We start from the raw sequence: 26,016 nt of genomic DNA, 5'->3' as shown, positions 1-26,016 counted from the left end.
AGTCATTACAGGTCATTAGCCTTAGATACGACCTTCTCATCGAAGATGACATAAAAACCAGTTAGTAAATAACATAAGGAAGTTATACAAAGGTTCCAATACAGGAAACAATAATGGTCGCTCTGTCAGGATAATTCTGTACTTCGGTCTGATATGACGTCTCTCGTGGTGTTCTTGCTATCTATATTTATACACCGTGTAAGTTTTAAGGCTGTATTTTAAATTTCTGTACGAAATATTTCGATTAATATCGTGTGTTTTAGGTGTCCTCTTCGGGTATCGTCCATTTGCGCCTGGAGGAGTTAGTTAACACGAGGAATAACGATGTAACCGGGCAATGTTGTCACGTTAACGAGACGGAGGACCAATGTTACGAACCCTGTAATATTTTCCTCAGGATATGTGGCACTCACGTTTCTAGATTTCAAAATTTATTCAATTTACATTTACGTATCGATCCGAATACGCCATGTTCCTTTGGACTGGTCGTGACGGACGTCCTGCCGAAAGATGACCCTGTGAAAGACACGGCCATAAACATGACTTTCGAGTTTCCTTGGCCTGTAAGTGTTATTTTGCTCTTAGTTTAATGTCACGTGTAAGTGTGCCGGGATAATGTTTTAACGTGGCTTTGAAGGGTTCTTGAAGTAATTTCTTCCAGAAAAATTTGACAATTTATAACTCTATATAAAGTCTTTTTTTTACAAATTTACTTTCGTTTTGCTGCTTTTAGGGAAAGATATTATTTATAATCGAGGCGTGGCACAGTCCTAATGGAAGCGATCCCGTTGATGGAGGTAAACGTAGTGTTCAATATGTAATTTTAAAGCTTGTACAGTACATAAAAATGATTTCTTTCTTTTTCCATAGCTGTTAAAGACGGCAGACTGATTGCTAGATTTGTCAACCAACACAAGTCATCTCCTAATAACGTATGGAAAACTACCAACTTAACCGCCGAAAACGATGCTTCTCTGGAGTACAGTTTTAAAGTAGCCTGTTCTCCCGGATATACTGGAAGCAAATGTGTGGAAAAATGCCCATCGTCTAACGACACTGAAGCTACCTTCGTTTGTTCTCCTACTGGAAGCAAAGTTTGTCGCGAAGGTTGGACAGGAAAGCATTGCGATCGTCCGATTTGTCGCGAAGGCTGTCAGGGATATTGCACCAAACCTTACGATTGTGTCTGTAGAATCGGGTGGAGAGGAGATACTTGCGAGGAATGTGTACCACTACCGGGATGTATGCATGGTTCGTGCGATTCCACTTTCCAGTGTAATTGTATCTCGGGATGGGACGGGCTCTTCTGCAGCCAGCGTAAGTACCAATTAATTTCGTGGTCTTTCACCACTTTTCTTGCTAGTTACCATTCTCAATTCTTTAAGATTCGATATATTTAAGGAAGACAATATGTTGTATTGTAAGCGAAACATAATAAATGAAAGTAAAATTCAACCATTTTAATTTATAGCGATTTGTAAGGAGGGTTGCCACGCTACAAGAGGTTACTGTGAAGATCCTGGAGAATGCAAGTAAGATCTGTATATTTATTATAATAATTTATATACAAAATTTATTTTTAAGTCTAATATAAACGGATTGAAAATAATTTTCACAGATGTCGAATTGGATGGAAAGGTGAAACATGCGACGAATGTAGGAAATTACCTGGATGTGTCCATGGCTATTGTGAAAAACCTCTAGACTGCATTTGTGAAGAAGGATGGACTAGTTTATTCTGTCACATACGTAAGACATGCTTATTAATTAATAATATTTTATTTTGCACGAAATCGTTCTGAATTTTTGTATATTTAGCAAAGTGCAGCCCAAATTGTAGTAAGGAACACGGATATTGTACCAAACCCAACGAATGCAGGTAAATATGATAAACGGGATGATACTATTAATAAATGATCGATCGTGGTTTAGTTTATTGGGGCATGGCTCGACGATTATGAAATTATATGTTTATTTTTAGATGCCGAGTAGGTTGGCAAGGCGAAAATTGCGACGAATGTTTCCCGTATCCCGGTTGCCAGAACGGAACTTGCGATAAACCATGGGAATGTAATTGTTTACCCGGATATAGTGGCCCGTTATGCGATAGAAGTAAGTTCGACCCACGAATTTTCGCGCGAATTATTCAAAATTTAACTTAAATTTTCACGTGTTTTCGTAGAAATTGACTATTGCGAATTGATGAATCCGTGTTTGAACAATGGAACGTGCGTGAACATGGCGGATCGAGACGAATATTTGTGTATCTGTCCCGACGAATATCACGGTCAAAATTGCGAATTACACGAGAAAAACGAAGAATAATTCGAGAAATATTTTAAAATTTCATAATTATTTATTATTTTGGACTAGAGGAATACGAGAAAAATGGCGAATGAGTGAAGTAAATGAAATTTATTTGTGTCAAGGGAAAGTCAATTAAAGATCTCAACGTTGTTAATTTATGAAATTGTATATTATTTATTTATTTATTATTAAAAAGTAAACTTTCCAAATTTTATATTTCCTCTTCTATTTTCCAAATAATGCAATTAATTTATGCACGATACAAATTAATATTTGCTTATACGATTTTATTAATCATTTAAATCTTGTAACAATTTTTAATTATAATCGTAATAAAATATTTTAAAAATTTATTTAATAATTATATTTACAATTATTTGAAATCAATTAAAATTATTGTACTTATTTGAAAACAGATGGAGGCACGTGTCGATCAATATTAACGTAATTGATTCTAAATAGAAAACACACTTTTACGTGTGTTCTCTTTTTACAATGAGAAATACAGTATAAAATAGAGCGGTACGGAATAAATAAGTTATATACATGCCTATGTAATTATCCAAAGCATCATCAGGAATAGGCCTATAGTTTAATTTAAAACTTTTGTACTTCTACGTTACAAGTAAGGAAAGAGCGTGAGTAATTTATAGATTTGAATGCCTTTTTATATCTCGATGAATCTAAACTTTATAAAAATTGTATGAGGTCTATATCGAGAAATGGTTAATTTGCTATCTAATCAGCTCAAACTGGAAATGGAAGGGGGAATAACATATTTGGTATTCGTGTTTAGACTACAAAAATTATCGACCTAATTAAGTTTTTTTTATAGTTTATAAGAAGGAAAATAAATTACACATTCATAAAAACACGAGTAATTAAACTCCACGTGGAGCGAACAGCTGATCAGGTGCAACTCGCTACACAATAGTGTTCAGTGTTTTTATCCACTTGGGCATTAGTGAGCATCCTAATTAAAAGCCTTATTTGACAATAATATAGTTTAAAAGGAACATTCTCAAAAAGGAGAGACAATATCAAAAATGCCGTTAAATCTTGTTTTTTTTTTACACTTCAGAAAACAACAGTCTCATGACAGAGTCGATTTTTCTTTAGAGGTTTCTCATCCCTCTCTAGAGGTATACTTATTTTTCCGCTATTTTATCAAATATGTATATTTTTTAATTGTATTGTTGCCAGGGATGTTTATAGATTTTTTTTTATTAAGGCTAGGAATGCACAGAATTCTCAAGACATCGATTTTATCGGTTTTTCGACACATCATTTTGGAAACATCGATGGCACTAAACAATAAGTTCGATGCCACTCGATATATCGATGTTCTATAATTTTATTTCAAATAATGGCGAAGCGGAGTTTGCTTGTTCGAAAAATTTCATTAGATGCGAGGGAAATTATTCCGATTAAAATTAACTAGCATTATAGTTTAAAAATGGTCAAATAAGAATTGTAGGTGATAGGTGTCGTGCACACACTCGCCAATGTCCCCACAATGTCACGTTCATACATCTTTAGTAATATCTGGCGCGTATATCGTGTTTTGCCGCTCTAGTTTTGGTTTGATTCTGGCAAAGCGACACGTGGGCGATCTGTCTCCAGCCAGGTTTTTCTATGAAAAACTGGTTTCTATTTAGGTATTACAAATGCGAAGAAAACCCGGAAAACTCCACGTGGCCAACGGGCTGGCCACGTGGAGTTTTCCGGGTTTTCCTGATGTCCAGGCACGAACCCATGACCAACTTCTAGTATTCAGAGGTTCTATCTATCGACCACTAGTGAGTTCTGCCGCCTTGTGTATCGCTGAGCGTACGCTTCAAAACCATTGATGGTTTCTAACTATGGATCAGCGATCAATCAATGGTTACTTATGGTCTTAGTCTAGTTTTTTCTTTCCTTCTTTGTTCCTTTTCTTTTCTTTCTGTTTTTTCCTTCCCTATTAACACTAAGAGGATTTTTATGTTATTCGTACCATCATGGATTGGCCCAGATCCACAATAAGGTAGCAGGGTTTTCTAACGTAAACTTACTTCAAATACGTATTAATGGCATAAAAAACAATGAATTAAAATATTGAATAATTGATAAATCACAAAACTTACATTAATTAGATTTATTTTCTTATATTCCAGAATAGTTACTATGTATCTAATGCTGGGTATCAATCAACTTTATCACAATGCTACTTCACAATGTCTCGATTTCTGACTTTATACTTACGACAACTTTAGTTTTGGCGTTACAGAAAGGAGAAAGGGAGTTTGTCTTTGTAATTATTATCATTATTTATACTTAAAGTAAAAATTAATATCAATTTTTAACGCCTACTGCACAATTAGACCTACGTATATGTTTCCAAATATTTAATATCAAATACAAGATATCTTTGGTATACATATATTTATTTACAATGCATAAATAATTTTCTCAACTCACACTTAATAAATTAGAACAATATTCTAACTTTCAAAAAACTTTCCTTTATATATATATAAATATATATATATATATATATATAAAGGAAAGTTTGTTAAGTTTAATATTCCTTTTAAGTATTAATTATAATCTATATCACTACATAGAAGTGTTTTTTAGGTGAATTATTTACTAAACTGAAATTAGCTCATAACACGTTTCATCGAACACATTTAATGAAAGCATAAAGTAGCTTTCCTCTATTCTAGTTTTGAAGTTTGAATAGAAAGTACAGTATTAAGGTACTGAAGTATTTAGTTTGTGAAAATGAAGTCCTGTATATTTATTATTCTGTTAAAAGTGACGATGTGTTTATCTATTGAAAGTAAAAATTTCGGACATGTCGATTATATTATAGGTAAGTTAGCAACATTTTGAAAACACTTTCATTGTTTTATTATTTAGTTATCTATTAAAAGGTCACGTAGCACATGATCTTAAGGGTTTTTTGTAGGTTTTATTTAAGAGATAAAAAGTGTTTGTTAGCGTGATAAATTAAAGTATTATGATTATGAATATGTATATACTGGTATAAGCAAGAAATACTAATAAGATTTTACTTCTAAGCTTAATATGGCTTGGTTTTTAATTTTTTAAATTTTATTTACAGTTGGTTCTGGATCAGGAGGATCAGTTTTAGCCAATAGATTGTCAAAGAATCCTTCTATAAAGGTTTTAGTTTTAGAAGCTGGAGCACCACCCCCTTTAGGTTCAGAAGTTCCCTTCATTCATCTTTCCCTTCTTTTTACAAAATTCAATTGGAACTTTAGTTCTGTGCCCGATTATAGAATTGCTCATGTATTGAAAGACAGAGTATGATTTATTTATTTATTTATTGATACAGTACTTAAATAAGAAACACTATACTATAAGCTAATATTAACTTTTAATTTTGGCTTTCAACAATAAGTCTTGTATTACTTAGCTTATTTATAGTAGTTACATCAGTAGGTCTAAATACTATAAATAGTACAGTATAATTCCATAAGTTAGCAGAAAGTAATGTTAATTATATTTAATCATTAATTAAATGCAATTAGCATTTCTTTTCTTTTCTTTCGAAGACACAATGTAGTGACGTAAACTTAAACACTGGGTGAATTTTTCATCCTTTTTATTCGGTTGGAACGCTTTTTTATTACATAACGCGTTTCGGGCCGATGCCCCTCTTCAGCCAACTTCTAAATCCTGGTAAGAGCTTGTATACCGTTAAAAGCTGGTCCGTACCTCATTCGGTAGTTTAGACGGATGTAATAGTCCAAGGGTACGAATCTTTTATCCTTTGTTGGTATTTGTTGTCTTGGTATTGGGCCATGTTCTTCTCTTAGGTGATGATATTCGCCGTTTCAATAATAATATTTTAGTTCTATCTTGAGGAAACCGTGTTTTGTATTTTCGTTTCTTTTCTTTTCTTTCGAAGACACAATGTAGTGACGTAAACTTAAACACTGGGCGAATTTTTCATCCTTTTTATTCGGTTGGAACGCTTTTCAAGCGTTCCAACCGAAGTTTACGTCACTACATTGTGTCTTCGAAAGAAAAGAAAAGAAACGAAAATACAAAACACGGTTTCCTCAAGATAGCAATTAGCATTTTTTTTCTATGAAGGTGACGAATGAAATATTTATTCAGGTATAGAATAGATTTATCCAACGATAGTCAATAGTGTAGAAAATAATGATGAACTTTTTAATTTTATTTAAATGTAGATATATTCTTGTATAAATATATATTACGTGTAATATATGTATACAAGGAGACTATTCCACATCCGGACACTGTTTGGTTTACTGTCATTTGTTATGAATTGAGACCACAGAGAACAAATTTAACTACACGCTGTTCATTGCCCAATTCTTAAAGCTATTCAAAAATATTTCAAGAGAGAAATTCACTATTTAATCTGTAATTATAATCTGTAATTATACGATATATCATTAGATAAGACGACTTTACATAGTGAATGTACTCTTATCTATGTGAATTTGGGTCATTACTAGATGACAGTTCGTATGACAAGTTTCTTTTTTATGAGGGATTATTATATTTTTTTTGTTAATTATATATGTAAGGAAAACATTTTATAAAACAATTTTAGAAATTATTTCAGCTTTTTCCTATGCTGTCGTTCAGTCCAAAGATATTACTATTATTATTATATATTTTTAATATTTATTTATACAGAATCTTAACGCTTATTATATCAATTTTATTATATTTCACTTGACATTTTACGAACATATAAACACATTTTTAATTAATTTTTGATGGATAATATAGGCTTACGTTTATTTCACTTACTGTTTATTTTAGAAATTCGGTGTAAGTTCGGGTAAAGTTTTAGGTGGAACGTCCATGTTGAATCACAATCTATTTCTACGTGGAAATAAATACGATTACGACGATTGGGCCAAAAATGGAGCAACGGGATGGGATTGGAATAGCGTATTTCCATATTTTCTTCGAATAGAAAATAATCGCAATCCTGGAATTGTTGCTAATGGTAAGCTTATTATCGAATTTGTTTCTATGCTTTCACAATTGATTACGTGTTATGATGAAAACTCGCTACGAAATATTAATATTTCACATAGGTTACCATGGAGTTGGTGGAGCGTTGTACATTCAGTTTCCTTCTTTTCATACACCAATAACACAAGGATATATAGAAGCAGCTGAAGCTATTGGATATCCTTTCGGCGACGTCAATGCTTTACCTCAAACAGGTATTCAATTTTGAGAAATCAATTTTCGTTTAAAATAAAAAAAATTCCTGCCTCAATAATCCATAAATTAAATTTTGTTTCAATTCAAACAACATTATGTTTCAAGTTTGGTAAAGTAGCTAAAAAATGTTCCTATATTTTTAGTTTTTCTAACACCCCAAGGGACACTTAAAGATGGTAGAAGATGGACAAGCTTACGTGGTTATTTGGAGCCTGCAATGGGGAGAAGAAATCTTCGAATTATTACGTCTTCTCTTGTTACTAAAGTAACTTATGATTTGTCTTATAAAATGATATTTATTTTATTTAAATGAACAAAATGTAATTACTCTTTCTAATTTTATAGATACTAATTAACAAAGATAAGCGTGCATACGGAGTCATTTTTGAAAATAATGGAAACATTTATAAAGTCTTCGCTAATGAAGAAGTGATTGTTTGCGCTGGAACATTTAATTCTCCAAAATTATTACAGTTATCAGGTATCGGGAGAAAGAAACTTCTGCAAAAATTTAATGTAAGTAATTTAGTAAACTTAAATCTTCTGTGATAAAATTAATAAATGTAATCAGAGAAGGATGCAAAAGTATTTTGAGGATTAATGCAACCCTTTTTTCAATAAAATGAAATTTATTAAAATTAAATGAATAAAGCCACATTTCAATTCAGTTTATTTGGTTGAGATAATTCACAGTTTTAAATTAATTTTATATAATTTATACACCTATTGATTAGGAGCAATTATTTAATATAGCATCGTCACAATGCTCTCAATTTTAGTCGTGTCTTGCCCCTGTACATCATACTTTTCCTGTTAACAATAACGTCGTGCCGGTCGTCGCTGACTCCGTTCAGAAGAAAATTTTGAATTAAAATAACGTAACGTACAGTCAATTTCTGACTCCTGCCCCTATTCTTTCCGTATCTGGTCTCGACATTCATCTATCTAATAACCTTCTCGAGATTAAGAAAGGACAGACAGAAGAAGGACGACAGTGAGAATTTATAGGTTTACAGTTTTTGAAAATTGCAGCCCAATTAAATAGTTTTTCAAATGGTGTAAAGTAGAGATTGCATCACTGATAAATCGAATTATCGGTAAATAGTTAAAAATACACGGATAATATTTCTATAACTTAAAAATTAACTTATAATTTTATGTTTTATTGAAATAATGGTTTAAGAAATTGTAGGCCTTTTAATCAATCTGGTATCATTTCAATTGTTGAAAAATTTCCTTTTAAGATACCACTAGTATCAGATCTTCCTGTGGGAGAGAATTTATTGAATCATGTATCAACTGCTGGTCTTCAATTTAGTGTCGACACTTACACATTCAACGAGAAACGTATAACTAAAGAAAATTATATTGAATTCGCAATCAACGGAACAGGTAATTATTTATTTGATTTATACTTTTATATTTTCTTACGTAAAATAATAGATGTTTATTTCTTATTCTAGGCCCATTATCATCTCCGAGTGGTGTAGAAGCAGTTGGTTATGTAAATTCAAAGTACAACGAAAACTTAAATTGGCCAGATCTTGAAATTTATTTGGTTTCAAGAACTCCTTCTTCAGATTCAACAATAAGAAAACTTTCAGGAGTTATTAAAAAGGTAAAATTTGAAGTTATTTTATTTAAATTTTAGACAAAACAAATTAATTGTTTTACTGTAAAATTATGCAAGAAGTCTGAAATATTAAATCATAGATTTATCACATAGTATATAAATGTATCTACGTATAATTACGACATATAGTTGTCTATTATATTATTATTTCAAACAATTCTTACAGTTGGAGAAAATTTACGAACAGTTCCAATCTTTAGACACGTTTATGTGTCAGCCTATTCCTACTCGTCCAAAAAGTCAAGGCAAAGTATTTATAAGGTCAACAAATCCACATGATAAACCAGTAATAGATCTCAACTATTATTCGAATCCATACGATTTGAAGATCATGGTAGACGGTAATGTAAATATTTTTATAAAAATACAGTAGAGACTCGTTAATCGGAACCCCGGTAATCGGAATCGCCGGTAATTGGAACGATTTTCAGTCAGACTGTGTCGTGCCGAATCGAACGTTTTCGATACTAAATTTACTTCTAAAGTATAATTTTCATGTTTTTATATTCTTCAATATATTTATTTTGTTTGTACAAAATGCAGAAATAATTTTTAACGATACGATAGCCTCGATTATTATTATAAAAATTTTCGTTAGGCTTAAAATCGACGAAAATTCAACACAAAGCGACACGCAACGGAGAAAAATTCAACACGAAGCGACACGCAACGGAGAAAAATTTGAACATCGGACAGGTTAATATATTTATTCGTACATAATGGGTAATCGGAACAAATCACTAATCTGAACAACCCCAGTCCCCAATTGATTCCGATTTTCGGTTCGCTACTGTATTAAACATTTTAAAATGAAAACCACCCTATGAAATCGGGATTAACAGATTTATTTCACGTGTTAGGTCTTAAGTTTTGTTTGAAGATGGCATCAACAAAGGCATTAAAAAAGTTCGGTATCAAGCCACTTCCTTACACTATGCCAGGATGCGAACAATACGAAAAGTTTAGTGAAAAGTATTTAGAATGCATGGCAATTGTATTTCCTTCTCATTTGCATCACTTTGCGGGAACGTGCAAGATGGGTGCACTGAAAGATCCTACGACGGTAGTTGATCCGTTTCTCAAGTGAGTTGTGATATTTAAAAACACGCCAATTTATTTTAACTTATCTTGATTAAAGTAGATGACATTAAATTATTGCATTTCCTTTTCCTTCCTAATAGAGTTAAAGGCGTCCATAGATTAAGGGTGGTCGATGCCTCTGTTATACCTTCTCTAATAGGAGGACATACCAACGTACCGACCATGATGATAGCCGAGAAAGCATCAGATATGATTCTGCTGGATTACTGGAAAAGAAAATATCGAAATAAAACATATAAAATTTATTATAAATAACATAACACGTTCATATAGTATTTTAATATTACAAAAATTGGGTTATGTGTAAACATACATGAATGTATCAATAATTTTTTTCAAAAATTAAAGTTTGGTTGTGAAAGGGTTTATATCTCGAGAAGGGTCAGACTTGATGAAGACTTTTTCCTTTATTAGCATTTAGAAATTTCTACGAAACTCATCACTACTCTCAAAATTAATCTTTTTACCATTTTATTAATAATTAAAAATATAAAAATATTTTTATAACAAAATCTCATAACAGATGGCGCACACGCAAATTTTTTTATTGTAAAAGAAACTAGATTTAATTTTATTAATACTTTCCATTGTATTAAATTATTAGAATAATTATACTGTCAAATCAAGCTATAAATATATTCTAATTAAATTTTAAAATTTAATTAGAATAGAGGGGAAATATTCAGTTACAGTAGAATAAGTATTATTTAAGTGTGGATAATACATTATCTAAAAAACATCATAAAATGCTTATTTCTTTTATGGGTGTACTATCAAGGGCGTCACCAGAGGGGGGACAACAGAGGGGCAGTTGCCCCTCCCTAGACATGCGAAAAAAATTATTTAAATGCTAAGTCATTTATTGCCCGATTTATAATTCCCGCGCGAAAAACCCAAGAAGATTATGTTTTAATTAAAATAATCTTCTTAAGCTTCTTAAAATTTATGAATCGTTTTTATTTTACCTACATACAATTCATATCCTCTATCAATTTATATCATCTTGCCCTCCTGGCCGATTGGCTGGCGACGCCCTTGTGTACTATAGATTACTCCCTATGGAATTTCAGGACTTTGATTATATATTTGAACTCAGGGGACCGAGACGAGTTCAATGGTACCCTATTTTTGGACCGGAGACAAAAAATAAAAAAGTTATCACACTTTTTAAGTTACCATACTTTTTTAATGCTCTCACGAAGACGGCACCGTAGTTGCTAGTACTGCCATCTTGCGGTAAAGTCTGCAAACCGTGACGTCGGACTACGGTCATCTCCCGGAGCGTTAAACACGCGATACGAGAGCGGAGAGAGCGACGCGACTTCCGATCATCGCGCGATCGCCATTTCGGTTAATGTTACTTATGGCAGCGAACATGGCGGCCCGACTGATCTCTCGTATGGGCGCCACCACACGCCGCCATGTGCTAAACTAGTGATCGATTCACGGTAGTTCTTGAACAAAGTAAAAAAAGGGGGAAACGTCTACTAAAGGCAATTTTAACGGCAAGCGACGGGACTCCCGATCGCGATAGCGAGGCCGACTTAGCGGAGAGCGACGCGACTCCCTATCATCGCGCGATCGCCGGAAAAAAGTATGATAACTTTTTTATTTTTCGTCTCCGGTCCAAAAGTAGAGTATCGTTGAACTCGTCTCGGTCCCCTGAGTTCAGATATATACCCAAACACACGAAATTCCATAGGGAGTAATCTATAGTATACCCTATTTTATTTATCTATTAATAATTTATTTTAAATTTTGTCATTTTTATATCATTTAAATCTATAGGTTAATTGTCGATTATTTGGCTTTTCTTTTAATTCAGAATGAATTACGAGAGAACACTTAAAATTTTCCAGACCACCAGACAAGATTACTAAAAAAGTCATAAATAATCATGTCTTGTAGACTATGTCACAAGACTATCTACACTGCAGTTGTTGGTGATTCTTCCAATTTTGCCACATTTACCTTATTTTACTTTAAAACCATAGCTAGGATTAAATGTGCAAGAGTCGAAAGATGCAAGAGTCAGTAGTATCATACCAAATAAGATAACAACGAGCAAAACAATAGTGTTTTCTGAAAAACAGATTCGAATAAACAATATAATTTTCTGCCAAATCACCATCTCATTCTTAAAGTGTGGACTAGTTGGTGAACACTAGATTAACACTCTTACTTCTAGAGGGGTATTCTAAGCTTTAAGCGTGGTCTTTCTGTATATATTTACGTGCAATTGTACGTAATAAAAAGATATATTCGAAAATGATTATAATATTTTGAACTATATTGTATATAAATTAATTTTTAATATAACCATATTCTAGATTCCTGATGAATCTGCAATGATACTTAGTTCTTTCAATCGAAGCTTAGTGGAGAAATACGGAACGAAAGTAGATGATGTTCTCATGTTATATCGGTGAATAAGAATAAAAATAGTCAACATGTTTATAGTTTTCTACGTTGCGAATGATATAAAGAAACAAGATAACCTGAAAAATCAATATACAGTAGAGCATCGATTATCTGACCCCCTATCAACCGTCACATCGGTTAACCGACCGCGTTCTAGTCGGCAAATTCAAATGTCCGCTGGTGAGGTGGCGCTACAATATTTGGCTATGTCTTGGCTACTTTCATATCATTTTTGTTAAATTTTTGAGTGTTTTAGCTGGCAACACTGGCTCGACCATGAAAGGGAGGCCAGTATTTAAATCATGCTTAATTTTTTATTTTGTCTTTATTTTTGTATTTATTTTCTGGGGAAAATGAAGAAATAATTTTTAACGATACGATAGCGAAGATTATTATTAAAAAAAAAAATTTGTTAGGCTTAACATCGATGAAAATTCAACGCGAAGTAGGTTAATAGCGATATACTAGTATACTATACTAATAATGTATTTTTTCATACTTTTCGGTTATCCTTTTTTTTCAGTTATCCGACCAACCCCAGTTTCCAATTGAGTCGGATAATCGATGCTCTACTGTATGCATATTCAACATAAATTGAATTAGTCGAATCTATTGAGAGAATGAGATTTTTAAAATGCAATAATAATAAGTATAATGTAGCATTCATACCTATTTGGCCAAGGCGGTAATGGTACCAAAAATATTAGAAGCACGGATTCGAATTCGGATGAGTTAATCTCTAGAATTTTTTATGGGTTGTCTGTCCGGAAAATTTCGGGCACCATCCCTGGCCATCCGACTGCTCCCAATCCAGAAAAGAGCCAAAAATGAAAACAAAACTATCTGTTTGTTTTTTATTTGAAAACAGAATAATAGAAAAACGTTCCCTGAAATGAAATATTTAAATATTTGTGCTATAGCTAAATAATATTACATTTTTTATTGCAAGTATTTAGTAGAGCATCGATTATCCGACTCAATTGGGGACTGAGGTTGGTCGGATAACTGAAAAAACGGATAACCGAAAAGTATGAAAAAATACATTATTAGTATAGTGTATTAGTATATAAGTATATCTCATTAGTAAGCATATTAGTATATCGCTATTAACCTAGTACGCGTTGAATTTTCATCCATGTTAAGCCTAACAATTTTTTTTTTAAATAATAATCATCGTTAAATTATTTTTTTATTTTGCACAAAATAAATACAGAAATAAAGAAAAAATAGAAAATTAAACCTGGTTTAAATACTGGCCTCCCTTTCATGGTCGAGTCAGTGTTGCCAGCTAAAACACGCAAAAATTTAACAAAAATAATACGAAAGTAGCCAAGACATAGCCAAATATTGTTGCGCCACATCACTAGCGGACATTTGAATTTGCGGACTAGAACGCGATCGGATAATCGATGCTCTGCTGTAATATATTTCAGTTAAAATGGACTCATTTACTTCATCTAAATCTTAGTGAAGTGTTTACCAGCATGTCTATACTAATATATAGTGTGTTCTGATCGAGAGTACACTACTCAATTTTAATTCACCATAAAAAATGAATGGTTTTAGGATACACAATAGTGACAAGTGGAATCTGATGGAAAATCTCAACGGATTTTATACAGGTTTCCTTTCATACTGTAAGATAAGAAGTCGAATCGAGCATTATTGTTTAGTCATGGCTTCGCTACAGGAGAAAGAGCAGGTCGTAGTCTTGTATATCCGATAGCCTGGCCGCTAAGGTCTTTTGATTTGGATTTATTTCTGTGGGGTTACGTGAAAGATATGGTTTACGCAGTTCGGTCAGAGACCTTCAGCATCTTCGAAAGTGCATTATTGCAGCCATCGCCACTGTGAGACAGGACATATTGCAGCGTAAATAGCAGGACTACTGCCTTGATGTTGTCACCGTGACTGCTGGAAGGCACAACATATGTCATGCTTTAATAAAGTGTGGTGATTTTTTCTCTTATAAGTTCACTAAAGATTTTATATCTTTAACAGTTAATTTTTTTATAACCAAATTGTATACTTTTGAGCGCAATGCCCTGTATATTGTTTAAACACACACACACATATATATACTGTATATATGCTATATTGTTTGTTATATAAATCTATGTATATGCAGCATATATACATATAACATAATTCTACTTTTCAAGTTCTATCTATGCTTCTATAGAGTTTCAGGTGTTTTAATAAATTTCAATCTCGTGGATTTAGTATATCCTTACCGACCTGGAATTAAAATGGCTGCTCATTCGAAAGATAAGTTGATAAACCCATTTATCGATAGATTTCTGGTGATACCAGGAAGAAAATATATTGTACAATTAAAATCTGTATGTAATTACTGACAAAATTAATAATGCATTATAAAGCGTAAATTTATAGAAGTTCATTTCAGAGAAAAAACATTTTGCTTAAGCATCGTTTTGATACAAATTGTACTGATTACGTAAGAAAAGATTCGCCATTTAACGAAACATATAATCAAGATGTAAGTAAAATTTATATTATAAAATAGTAAAAATAATTACTATATATTTGAAATTAAAATGTCAGCCTGCCTCGTTAAAGGCTCGAATTTGAGTCCTAGACCGAATTCACAGAAATTTGATGCCTGATTCTTGTGCCTGACTAAGAAGACCTAATTTAACGATTAGCACACACGTAACTACGATTAAAGTTTAGACTCGTTTTTCTTTAAGATGCTGCTCTGCAGAACTATTAAGCGCTGCGGAGAAGCCTCAATCTCTCTGCCCTTCAGGTTCGAACTTTCCGAACCTTTTTGCAAGAACATAAGGTTAACGTGAATTTTTTGGCTCTTTAGTACAACAAAAAAGCTGAAGGACAGAGAGATTCGGGGTTTTCGTTGTGCTTAGCAGTGCTGTAGGGCAGCATATTAAAGTGTAGCAAATGTGAATTTTAACCTCTTCTAGAGCTAAACAATGCGTTTGAAGGGCTTAGTGTAAATATAAGCCTTCAAATAGGACAGTTTCGGGTTCTCGATCGACTCTAGAACACGCTGTAAAAATATTGTCACTGCTTTCAGGAACACCTTGTATATGCGAATCTATGTTGGGTGTTGGGATACTATTTAAAAAAAATATCCTTTTAGAATATATTTAAAAGAAAAATCGACATTAAAACATTGAAAAAGGGAAATTATATAAATGGTCGCCTTAAATGTTATGTAAAAACATTAACAATAAAGATTCCTCAGGACTCGAAGGCCACATGTATTCTGAATTTAATTGTCATTTTGAGTATAAAAATGTTATATTATTTACTATTACATGAAATTATAAAATTATATTAAAAACTTTACAAATTTAATTTTAAAATGCTAGTTAACATAATAATTGTAAAGATTATTATTTTTTAAATGATAATGATGTATTGCGGAGATTAATAATCAAGGTGTTAAAACATCCATTCTAAGAGACAAATGTGTAATCATTTTGTAATTAAATATCAATTCTAAAAATGAATTTTTGTAATTAATTCTAAGATTAATATCATCGATAAAACATTTATTTATATACGATTTAACGCAGACTAATGACTTGAAACAAACTTACCGAAATGCAAATGAATGTTTAAGAACAATGAGGAAACAGTTTCAAAATTATCTTTTATATATTTTCATGTTCGGCTTTCTTTTATTATTTGTATGAAAAATTGAAAAATCTTGCAAATTAAATGCATAAATTAAGATTGTAGTTATGTTTTTTCCTCTTAATGTTTATATCTTCTATTGTGACGTGTATATTAGTGAGAAAGATTTATAAACTTTTCCTCAAAAATGGGTCGTCATTTAGGCCAAAGTTCACGGTCTAACTTCTAAGAAATATATTTACAACTTTATAACTCTATACAGGAAAAAAATGCTGCTACTACGGTACTATTGTATAACCTGTTTTTATGTACTGTACGTTAACGTAAATAATTATTCAACAGAAATAGTATTTAATTCTGGGAAAATAGGAAAACTGGTTGAACATAAGAAACACTTCTTACACTTTAAACGTCATGGAAAAAGATGGTAAGTGTGAAGTTTACTACTTTCCATTAATCTATACATTCAGTTTCTTATTCTGTATAAAGTTTGCATAATATATATATATATGAGTAAATATATTTCTACGGATATATTTGTATACATATTTCTTATTTTCAAAGAGAAACTTGAGAAATGTGTGACAATGGTATCTAACTGACCGAATTATTTGATTGGAGTGGGAGGGGTCGCGGATAAGTCGATAGGGTTGAAGCCGTCAAAAGAACTTCAAACAGAAACCAGTTTAACGAATAACAAAAGTTTAATGATTAACATATCTCTAAGACGATAACTAACTAATTTACGAACTAATTATACTTCTAAACTACCGACAGAGAGTTTACATAAGTCTATACCTGATACCTCTTAAACGGTCTGATGTCTTCGCGTATAGTCAGGGAGTTTTGCTGGAAACCATTCTCAGAAGAGACGGGAGAGAGCTGGGAGTAGACGGAAGCTTTAGCCCCGAGCTTCTTGGAGAATAGCGAGTTTCTGCCCCTTTTATTTTCCAATTTCCTCCAATTGGGGATAAGTTTTTCCTACGAGACGGGAAAACTAACGCTGCTTCACACCTGCAGCTGTGTCCTCTACGTGTGAGGTACGATTTCTCAACAGGAAGAGGATATATACATACGGAAGCGTTATTCTCTTTCATCATTAACTATCTCACGAGAATGTAAACTCGCGCAATCTATTCTCTCTCATGCATTATTTTAATAAAAATATTGTCTCACGTCTCCAGATTCTTACATCTATTTCTTCATTACTAATTTGTTTCAGAGGTAAAAGTATCATAATATTTAGAAATAGACTAGTGTATAAATTGTTCAAATATTTAACTAATAATTTCTCTTTTTAACTGTTACGAATTAATATAAATAAGACTTGAAAAATAATTAAATTAATGAATTCATTATAAGTAAACCTTAAATAATTGCGTAAACAATAATATATGATAATATAAATCAATAAAAGCATTAACAATTGTATTTTAAATGAGATTTTAATACGGATATTTAAATTTTGAGAATTTTAATTATTACCACCAATTATAAAACATTTAAAATTCTCTGTATTAATTTCTGATTTATATACTGTAAATTTAATTAAAGCAACTTTTACAGTTTTTCCAAGTCAATATTTTTATAAAATTAAAGCATTATAATCTTATAATTTATTTGTGTTTATACACTGACCTTCGACTTAATTACTCCATGGTATTACTCGTCATTAAATATCTAAATCGTAATTACTTAAAAGGTTATATAAATAAATATTATTGTTTATATTATATATATATATATGAATATTAGTGTATAAATTTAATAACAAACAATTATTTCTACTTCATTTTTTTTCATTTTGATAATTCCGATGTTTTAGTGATAATCACATCTCTTGAGAGTAATTTAGAATAAAAAGCACTCTATATTATTACTCGTCCTGTTGAGATATTATCATTTAAAATGCAAATCATATAATGTAGTAATTTTCCTCGTTCTTTGTTAACTGACATTCGTTTACTGACCTTTGCACTAAAATAAGGTAAGAATTTAAATGAAACAATAGATTTCTATACTATACTATATGATTCTCGGTATTCTGTCTCGTAAAGTGAGGCAGTAAAGGGAGAAATTAAGACTAGACTTTTAGATCGTGTTCTTATTATCTTAAATATTATAATATCTAGACAGGACAGAATTTTCTTGTAACAATAATTTCATTTCGGAAATGGAAAAGGCTTTAAATGTCCCGCAGATGTACTGTTCTATACATCTATGTAAAGAGGTAAGTGGCTCGCTACTCCCAAAACACGCTGTAATAAACAGGTAGCATCGAGTGACCTGTTATTATGTAGAAAATTCTCATTCATGAAGCATTTATTGAATAAATTGGACGAAACGTCTTCAGCGACTGCAGTGAAAGTCAAGAATCTGTCGAAGTGTTTAGAATAATTACATAAAGGAAATCATAATGAAGTCACATTCTCTTTATGGTAATTCGAAGAAGCTACTATAGGGAGTTTTCGTTTAAAATTCAATAACTTTTGCCAAATATTACTAAAATAGCAGAATCATAATTATCCTTAAGTTTACAGTTTGCTTTATTTCTCCCTTCCCTTCGAACCTGAACCTCCCAATAGGCTATCGTCTTTCTAATATTGAGTAATATTGTGGTAAAAGTTCTCCCTAGTGTCCTAAAATATTTCGCTAAAGGTAATTATTTACCCGTGAAACTGAATATTATAGATACTATTATATAGTACTTTTCCCAGTATACTATTTTTAATATTAAATAATGATATTAAACAGTATACCAATAATTCTAACTTATTACTTTCGCCATAGACATGGAAGATCACTCTACAACAGATGAAAGTGGACCAGTTCGTAGGCGGAAAACAGTAGCTTTCGTAAAGCTATTGGAACGAGTTCAAATCACGGGAGTACCTCAAATTGTCACAGCAAAAGACAGAAAGAGCAAGACTTATAAATTACTGGTTTTTGTTTCGTGTCTTATAGGTTTCATTATTCAATTAACATTATTTATGCTAAAATATTTAGAATATCCCACCAGTTTAGAAGTAACTGTTAAGCAGGTAGATATTAAAGACCTTCCGAAACCAATGCTTACAGTTTGTGATTTGAATGGGTAAGATAAATAAAATTTGAATGGTATTAATATTACTAAGTGCATATTGTGTAGAAATACATTTATATATAATTAAAGCTTATCACTAATTTGCAGCTTACGTCGTACAGCCTTCTGTAAAGACCGCAGCTTCTGTGGAATTATACGTAATTTAAACGAAACACAATTTTGTGAAGAATACGAAAATTATTGTTTAATTAATAATTATACAAATGAAGATAATTTTCTGGTAAGAAATAATTAATTACAATAGAAAAGGATTTAATGACAAATTTTGGACAATGTAACATTATCTATGGTACGAATTTAACAAACTTATTGCATAGACAATGCAGAATTTATATTATATATTTTATATGTTATCTATACAAATATATTCTGTATAAATCAAGTTATCAATTTATAAAACATATTATATGCTTTCACTGCATAGATAATCATTTAAAACCATTTAATATTTTACTCATAATAACTGAAACACTGTTAATCTATATTATATTTAAAAGTATTAAATAAAATTTTAGATACCTTTTGCAAATGCAATGGGAAAAGCCGATTATAATCGCAGACTAGTCGAAAATATTGGAACAAGACCAGAAGACATACTGAAGCTCTACAAGTAAATTTTCTTTATATAAACAGTCACGAGTCCTAAATTGAGATTTATAACTTTAATAACATTATTTTTCAGGGAAAACACCAGTGAAATCATATTCCCAAATCAACTTTTAAAATCGAGAAGATGTTATACATTAGATTTAGAAAAAGTGCCTAAATATAAGCTTAGAATGTCTTTTAATTTTGAATTTGTTCAAATGTTAGGTAATTTTTCAATTTATTCAAATATAATAATGTATAATTATACAGAATTTTTAAAAGAAAATGGCCATTTATTCACTCCATGAAATTTATGTTTAGACAAATACAAATGGACTTATGATCCATTCGTATCTGTTTTATCATAAATAACATATTTGTGTCTTATCTGATAAGTTGTGTGTTAGTGTAAGCTCAACCTTATGAAATTCATTTTACACAAAATATGACTATTGACATAATCATGCTTTCCAGGAAACAATAGGCTCATGAAAGCAGAGTGTAGTGTAGTTATTAAATATTTATTATCCAAATTTATATCTAATATTAACAACTAATTGTCAAATGTAACTGTTTAATTTATTATTTATAAATATTTGCTGAAAAATTTGATTAAAATTACATATTTATAAATAATTAACCGATTGTTTTGTTACAGGATCCAATGAAATAGCAAACATTTTATTAAATTTCAATTTGAATGACATCTTCCGTCATTCTGAATCTGCTGGAGCAAGAGTAGCCTTACATTCCAAAGATCAAATAGTTAATCCTTTCATAAATGGCTTTTTAATAGAACCAGGAAAGAGATATATTATTCAGTTAAAGGCTGTGAGTCCGTCTGTCATCCTCTTTTATCCTAAGTTGCTATGTCTATAATCTTGAAAATAAATTCATATTCAGATAGAACACAATTTGTTGCCACCTCCCTACAGCACCAATTGTACAAAATACGAAGAAATGGATAAAAATCCGTTTAATGAAACAATTAACCAAGATGTAAGTAATAACTTTATAATTTTTTATTTTATTTTATTTATTTATTTTTAATATGATAATCAGTTAAACCAGAAATTCCCTGGAGTCAATGAAATCTTGAAAGGGGTCGATGGAACTTAAGGAGTCAATTAGGGATCAATCGTGGTAAAGCCAGATACTTGTACTTTCTGAGAATTTCAGATAATTTTCAAATAATAATATGGGAAATTTAGTATCTGATTTAATAATAATTCACTTGATACAATACAAAAATCTGGGAAAATAACATAAAAATTTTAATGGGGTCGATTGAAAAAAAATTTCTGTATGGGGTCAATGCGAGAAAAAGGTTGGGAATTACTGAGCTAGACCATTGAACATCTCCGCAATGATTTAGCATAAAAGTATACATCGACAATAATTTTAAAAAATAATTATTAATTTATTAATTGTTTTTCGTTACAGCGCTGCATAATCGAGTGTATAAAAGAAAACTGGGAAAAGACATGTGAATGTATAAGCAATAGTTATCCTTTTCGTTTTGAAGGGGAATTCTGTTCATCAGTAGGTAATGACAGAAAATTTTTTCTTAAACTCGAATATATATTTTACATAATTTCGCACTGATGATAAAAAATATACAGAAATTACACTATTTTGTAACGAGTCTTCCCGTTCGTACAATTTGTCTTTTGCTCCTTTCTACCTGGAACACTTCTGCAAAATTAATCTGCAAATAGTTGCAAAGTGTTCCTGTATTCGAGATCATCTGTGAAATCTCTCCGATAAACGAAAAATGTTAATTTGTATCCATTATACACAATAACGAAAAGCTTCTATTAAATATAATTTAATAAAATAATTTATTTATTAACACAGATTGCATTCAGAAAGTAAATAACGATGAATGCTATCAGAAATGTCGCAAAAGTTGTCGGTAAATATACCTTTAACTAATTTTACTAATTTTAAAAATAGGTTAATTAGTTAATTAATAGGCCCTTGGTGCCAAGATGGCGGCTCGTCCCACTGTTTCCTCGCTGGAATCAGAGACGAGCCGCCATCTTGGCACCAAGGGTAACATTAACCGAAAAATATAATGTTAAACAAGCATTTCTAGCAATTTATCTATATTAATATTCAGTTTTACAGTTTTCGAGTACGATATTAATGAATTTTCAAATGACTTCGACTATGTAAGTAATTTCTCAATGTATAAATTGAAATTTAAAAAGTTTTGGACGTTTTAATCGTTGTTTATTGCAGTTTTTGTATCCGAAAAATCTAGGAAAAGATTATTTTGATATTCCTTACAGGTAAGTCTACTTTTATTCTTTCCTAAACAAAATTATTATTATGAAAACAGTAAAAATGTATAAATTTACAATATTTTAAACAGTAAATGGTTAACTGAAATGACTTTTCTGTATAAGAGGTTAGAACTTCATACATATAGATATAAAGCACAGTATGAGGTAAGTAGTATAATCATCAACTTGCCAGAAAATATATATTTAACCTAAAGATATTTGACTTTTTTGAGTGTTCAAAATAACAATCGAGTAGCAGATTGAGATATTTGTAGGGCTGTAGGCTACTACTTTTTGGGGCAACTTTAAAAATAATTTGGGATACAATTCTGCTTTACTTTTTTATAGAACCTATCTCGCTACCTCTCACCGGACACGCTCTGTTTAGCTGCAATTTATTTATATTATTAATAATTATTAATTAACGAAAATACCTTTCTGTATACGTATTCCGTTTACTTAATAAATTATAGTTACCTGGCATTTGGTACAGAAATATGTAAATCTGGTATAATTCGGCTCCTGAATTTCGAACTAACGATGATTTCCTGTATTTCATATTTTAATGTTAAATTCCTCGCCCTGCATAATCTAAGTATAGTTTATTATACGAATATAATTTGAATATAGACATTTAATACGTAAAATATTTTCTAATTTTAGATGATTGAATTGTTTGGTTACGTTGGTGGATACATTGGAGTCTGGCTTGGAATATCCCTAATTGCAGTTTTCGATCTTCTGGAAATAATAATTGTTTACATTTATAATAAACTTTACGTAGATATTTCTGTCAAGACCGAAGGAAAATCAAATTCTTCTAAGCAAGTTACTAAATTTTAATAAAACGATTTAACAACACACATTCTTTTTCCTGTAAAGTTATGAAACTAAAAAATAAAATTATAAATAAATACAGCTTTAAGGAATGGAAGATATACACTGTGAAAACACTGTAAACATTACAAATATTATATACAAATGCGTATACTAATTACTAATATTTCATCGTAAAATTAAATGATGATTTATATAAAATTTCAATTGCTAATCTATTTATAAATGGTTATAATGAAATTAATGGTAGTTTTTAACTGTACATCTTTCATAATTGAATTATTAAGATGGAAAAGGTGGTAACTACATGAATCCACTTCTGGAAAAAATAAAGATTCGTTTATTTTTGTACTTTAAGAGGAAAAATTTCAGTGTACTCTCTTTCCTTCTAAGAGCGTAAATTAACACTTCTAAGTATTTCACCGAATTGTATCTATCAAATGCGAGACTCGGGTGATGGAGGAGTAGTGCCTCCGGAAGTACTTTCGGTAAACATTGACCTCTATTCAGATGTTACAGCTGTAAAGAAAAACTAGAAAACTCCCTGTGGCCACTCCGTGGATCAGGCGCGACCGAACCAGTGATGTTATTAACTCGGTTACTGATGAGCTCTGGGTCCTCAGTTCCTCTGCCTTGGATTACCATCTAAAACTCTTCTTATTTGTTATTACAATCTATATAAAATTTAATAACTATAATAAGTTGGTATGAAAAATACAAGATAATGAAATATATGTGTATAAATACTTGAGAGCCTTCTCTATGATTTTGTAATCATCAGCTAATGGATCAATGAATTTAAACTAATGATTGTTGCGAGGTGAAACCAAACGTTTCTATTAAAATGTAATCGATTCTTATAGAAATACGTAGAAACTAATTTATCTATAGAATACTTGCGGATATGCCTGTGCTGCTAGGACAAAAAGTAAGAATAAAAACCATATTAAGAGTTTGGTTATTTTATCCTACTATTTTCAAGTTTATCACGAAGTGTTAAAACAATATAATAAGAAAAAATATAATAAAAAATAATAAAGCGACAAAAATCTGCGTTGAAGAAGAAGAAGAAGAAGAAGAAAAAAAAGAATCTTTCTCGTCAATTAAATTCGTGTAACACTAATAAAAGCAAATGAACAATCATATTTCGCGGCAAACGGACCAAAGTTTCACGCACGGCACACTGAAAAAACCCCCGATTCACGTGTTGTGCTTGCTAACCATGGTTACGGAATGATGCAATTGTGAAAATCGGGGGTTAAGCGCCGATGCCTAAGTAGCAGTAAAATGAAAGTAAAATAATTGGAGTTTTATTTACACGACATTAAAAATGAATTCCGAAAAAATTAATAATTGTTATTAACGAATGTAGGCTGTGTATAATTCACGAGTCTCTTTCCAGCAATCAACATTTTTAGAATAAATATAAACAGATGTGTGTCATGTAGATGTAATGATAATATACAGCCACTTTAATACATTACCTTTGTGGTTAGGTCAGCATCGTTTTGAAAAACAAAACAGAACTAAATAGAAATTCTGTCACAAGCAGCCAACCCTGTTTTGTTTACTGATCTTTGGATTTCAATAAGGTACGCTTTCAGAATATTTAATTTTATTGACGGGAAAGTTACGCAACTTGTTTTTGAATATTTTTAGGAATTTTAATAATATTTTTTCTGATTAAAATGCTATTTTTATCGAAGGTTTTAGTAAAGAGCTATTTAAAATATTTATACAATTCCTAATCTGTATTACTTTCGCCATAGACATGGAAGATCACTCTACAACAGATGAAAGTGGACCAGTTCGTAGGCGGAAAACAGTAGCTTTCGTAAAGCTATTGGAACGAGTTCAAATCACGGGAGTACCTCAAATTGTCACAGCAAAAGACAGAAAGAGCAAGACTTATAAATTATTGGTTTTGTTTCGTGTCTTGCAGGTTTCATCATTCAATTAACATTATTTATGCTAAAATATTTAGAATATCCCACCAGTTTAGAAGTAACTGTTAAGCAGGTAGATATTAAAGACCTTCCGAAACCAATGCTTACAGTTTGTGATTTGAATGGGTAAGATAATAAAATTTGAATGGTATTAATATTACTAAGTGCATATTGTGTAGAAATACATTTATATATAATTAAAGCTTATCACTAATTTGCAGCTTACGTCGCACAGCCTTCTGTAAAGATCGCAGCTACTGTGGAAATATACGTTTAAATAAAACACAGTTTTGTGAAAAATATAAAATTTATTGCAAGATTAATGACTTTACTACTAAATTTAATTTTATGGTAAGAAATAATTAATAATTTCAGTAAGAATTTAATCTACTGAATTGTAATAAATAATAGAATTTACGCACGTTTAACGACCGTAGATATGACGACCGACGGATAATTTTTAAACGTTGTAAACATTAATATTTTTAATTATTACGTATGGTGTTAGGTTCCTTACGCTAATGCAATGGGCAAAGCTAATTACGATCGTAGGATCGTCGAGAATTTTGGAACAAGACCGGAAGATGTATTAAAAGTCTACAGGTATAGCTCCTTCTTACAAATAGTAATGTTACTTTAAGCAAAAATATTAATTAATTAATTAATTATTTCAGAAAAAACACGAGCGAATTTTTATTTCCAAATCAATATTTAAAATTGAGAAGATGCTATTCATTAGATTTAGGAAAAGTGAAGTGTAGGGTTCGGAATCGCCTAGACAAGCGATTTCCGCCCTGTTTTATTATAACGAACTTTCATAACGGAAAAGCCGTTGGGTTCGGCCGTTAGAAACGACCGTTAGAAGATCCGTTGTGTTTCAAATCGACGACAGACGGACGATTGGCCGGCGGGAAATGACCGTTGGCGGCCGTTGTGGAAGAATTCAAA

The 26,016-nt window shown here is 31.2% G+C and overlaps 3 protein-coding genes across 4 annotated transcripts; all 3 read left to right on the top strand.

Moving 5' to 3' along the window:
• The first annotated feature begins 88 nt into the window (after positions 1 to 88).
• On the top strand, positions 89 to 2,369 carry LOC136979619 (delta-like protein 1). The gene is made up of 9 exons (XM_067275644.1): positions 89 to 198; positions 264 to 563; positions 734 to 797; positions 871 to 1,317; positions 1,472 to 1,532; positions 1,619 to 1,749; positions 1,819 to 1,879; positions 1,982 to 2,112; positions 2,183 to 2,369. The coding sequence occupies exons 1-9, from the start codon at positions 154 to 156 to the stop codon at positions 2,323 to 2,325; spliced, it is 1,383 nt and encodes a 460-aa protein (XP_067131745.1). The 5' UTR covers positions 89 to 153; the 3' UTR covers positions 2,326 to 2,369.
• Positions 2,370 to 5,109: 2,740 nt separating this feature from the next.
• On the top strand, positions 5,110 to 7,543 carry LOC136979595 (glucose dehydrogenase [FAD, quinone]-like). Its single transcript, XM_067275613.1, has 4 exons — positions 5,110 to 5,161; positions 5,414 to 5,616; positions 7,117 to 7,306; positions 7,398 to 7,543. The coding sequence occupies exons 1-4, from the start codon at positions 5,110 to 5,112 to the stop codon at positions 7,541 to 7,543; spliced, it is 591 nt and encodes a 196-aa protein (XP_067131714.1).
• A 9,033-nt stretch (positions 7,544 to 16,576) lies between these two features.
• LOC136979618 (amiloride-sensitive sodium channel subunit alpha-like) lies at positions 16,577 to 23,232 on the top strand. Of its 2 annotated transcripts, none has more exons than XM_067275642.1 (13): positions 16,577 to 16,733; positions 19,097 to 19,400; positions 19,497 to 19,629; positions 19,925 to 20,019; positions 20,092 to 20,222; positions 20,656 to 20,828; positions 20,901 to 20,996; positions 21,441 to 21,543; positions 21,855 to 21,912; positions 22,120 to 22,171; positions 22,242 to 22,291; positions 22,375 to 22,450; positions 22,949 to 23,232. In XM_067275642.1, exons 1-13 carry the CDS (start codon positions 16,721 to 16,723, stop codon positions 23,126 to 23,128), a joined length of 1,464 nt encoding a protein of 487 aa, XP_067131743.1. In that variant the 5' UTR covers positions 16,577 to 16,720; the 3' UTR covers positions 23,129 to 23,232. The 2 variants fall into 2 exon arrangements, with proteins under 2 accessions (XP_067131743.1, XP_067131744.1); XM_067275643.1 differs by lacking the exon at positions 16,577 to 16,733 and adding an exon at positions 18,203 to 18,293.
• The last annotated feature ends 2,784 nt before the right edge of the window (positions 23,233 to 26,016 follow it).

This window comes from Centruroides vittatus, unplaced genomic scaffold, assembly GCF_030686945.1.
Source record: "Centruroides vittatus isolate TY-2023 unplaced genomic scaffold, ASM3068694v2 contig_630, whole genome shotgun sequence".
Lineage (NCBI taxonomy): Eukaryota > Metazoa > Arthropoda > Arachnida > Scorpiones > Buthidae > Centruroides > Centruroides vittatus.
Note: the sequence above shows the minus strand (reverse complement) of the source record. Positions and strands in the feature narration are given on the sequence as shown.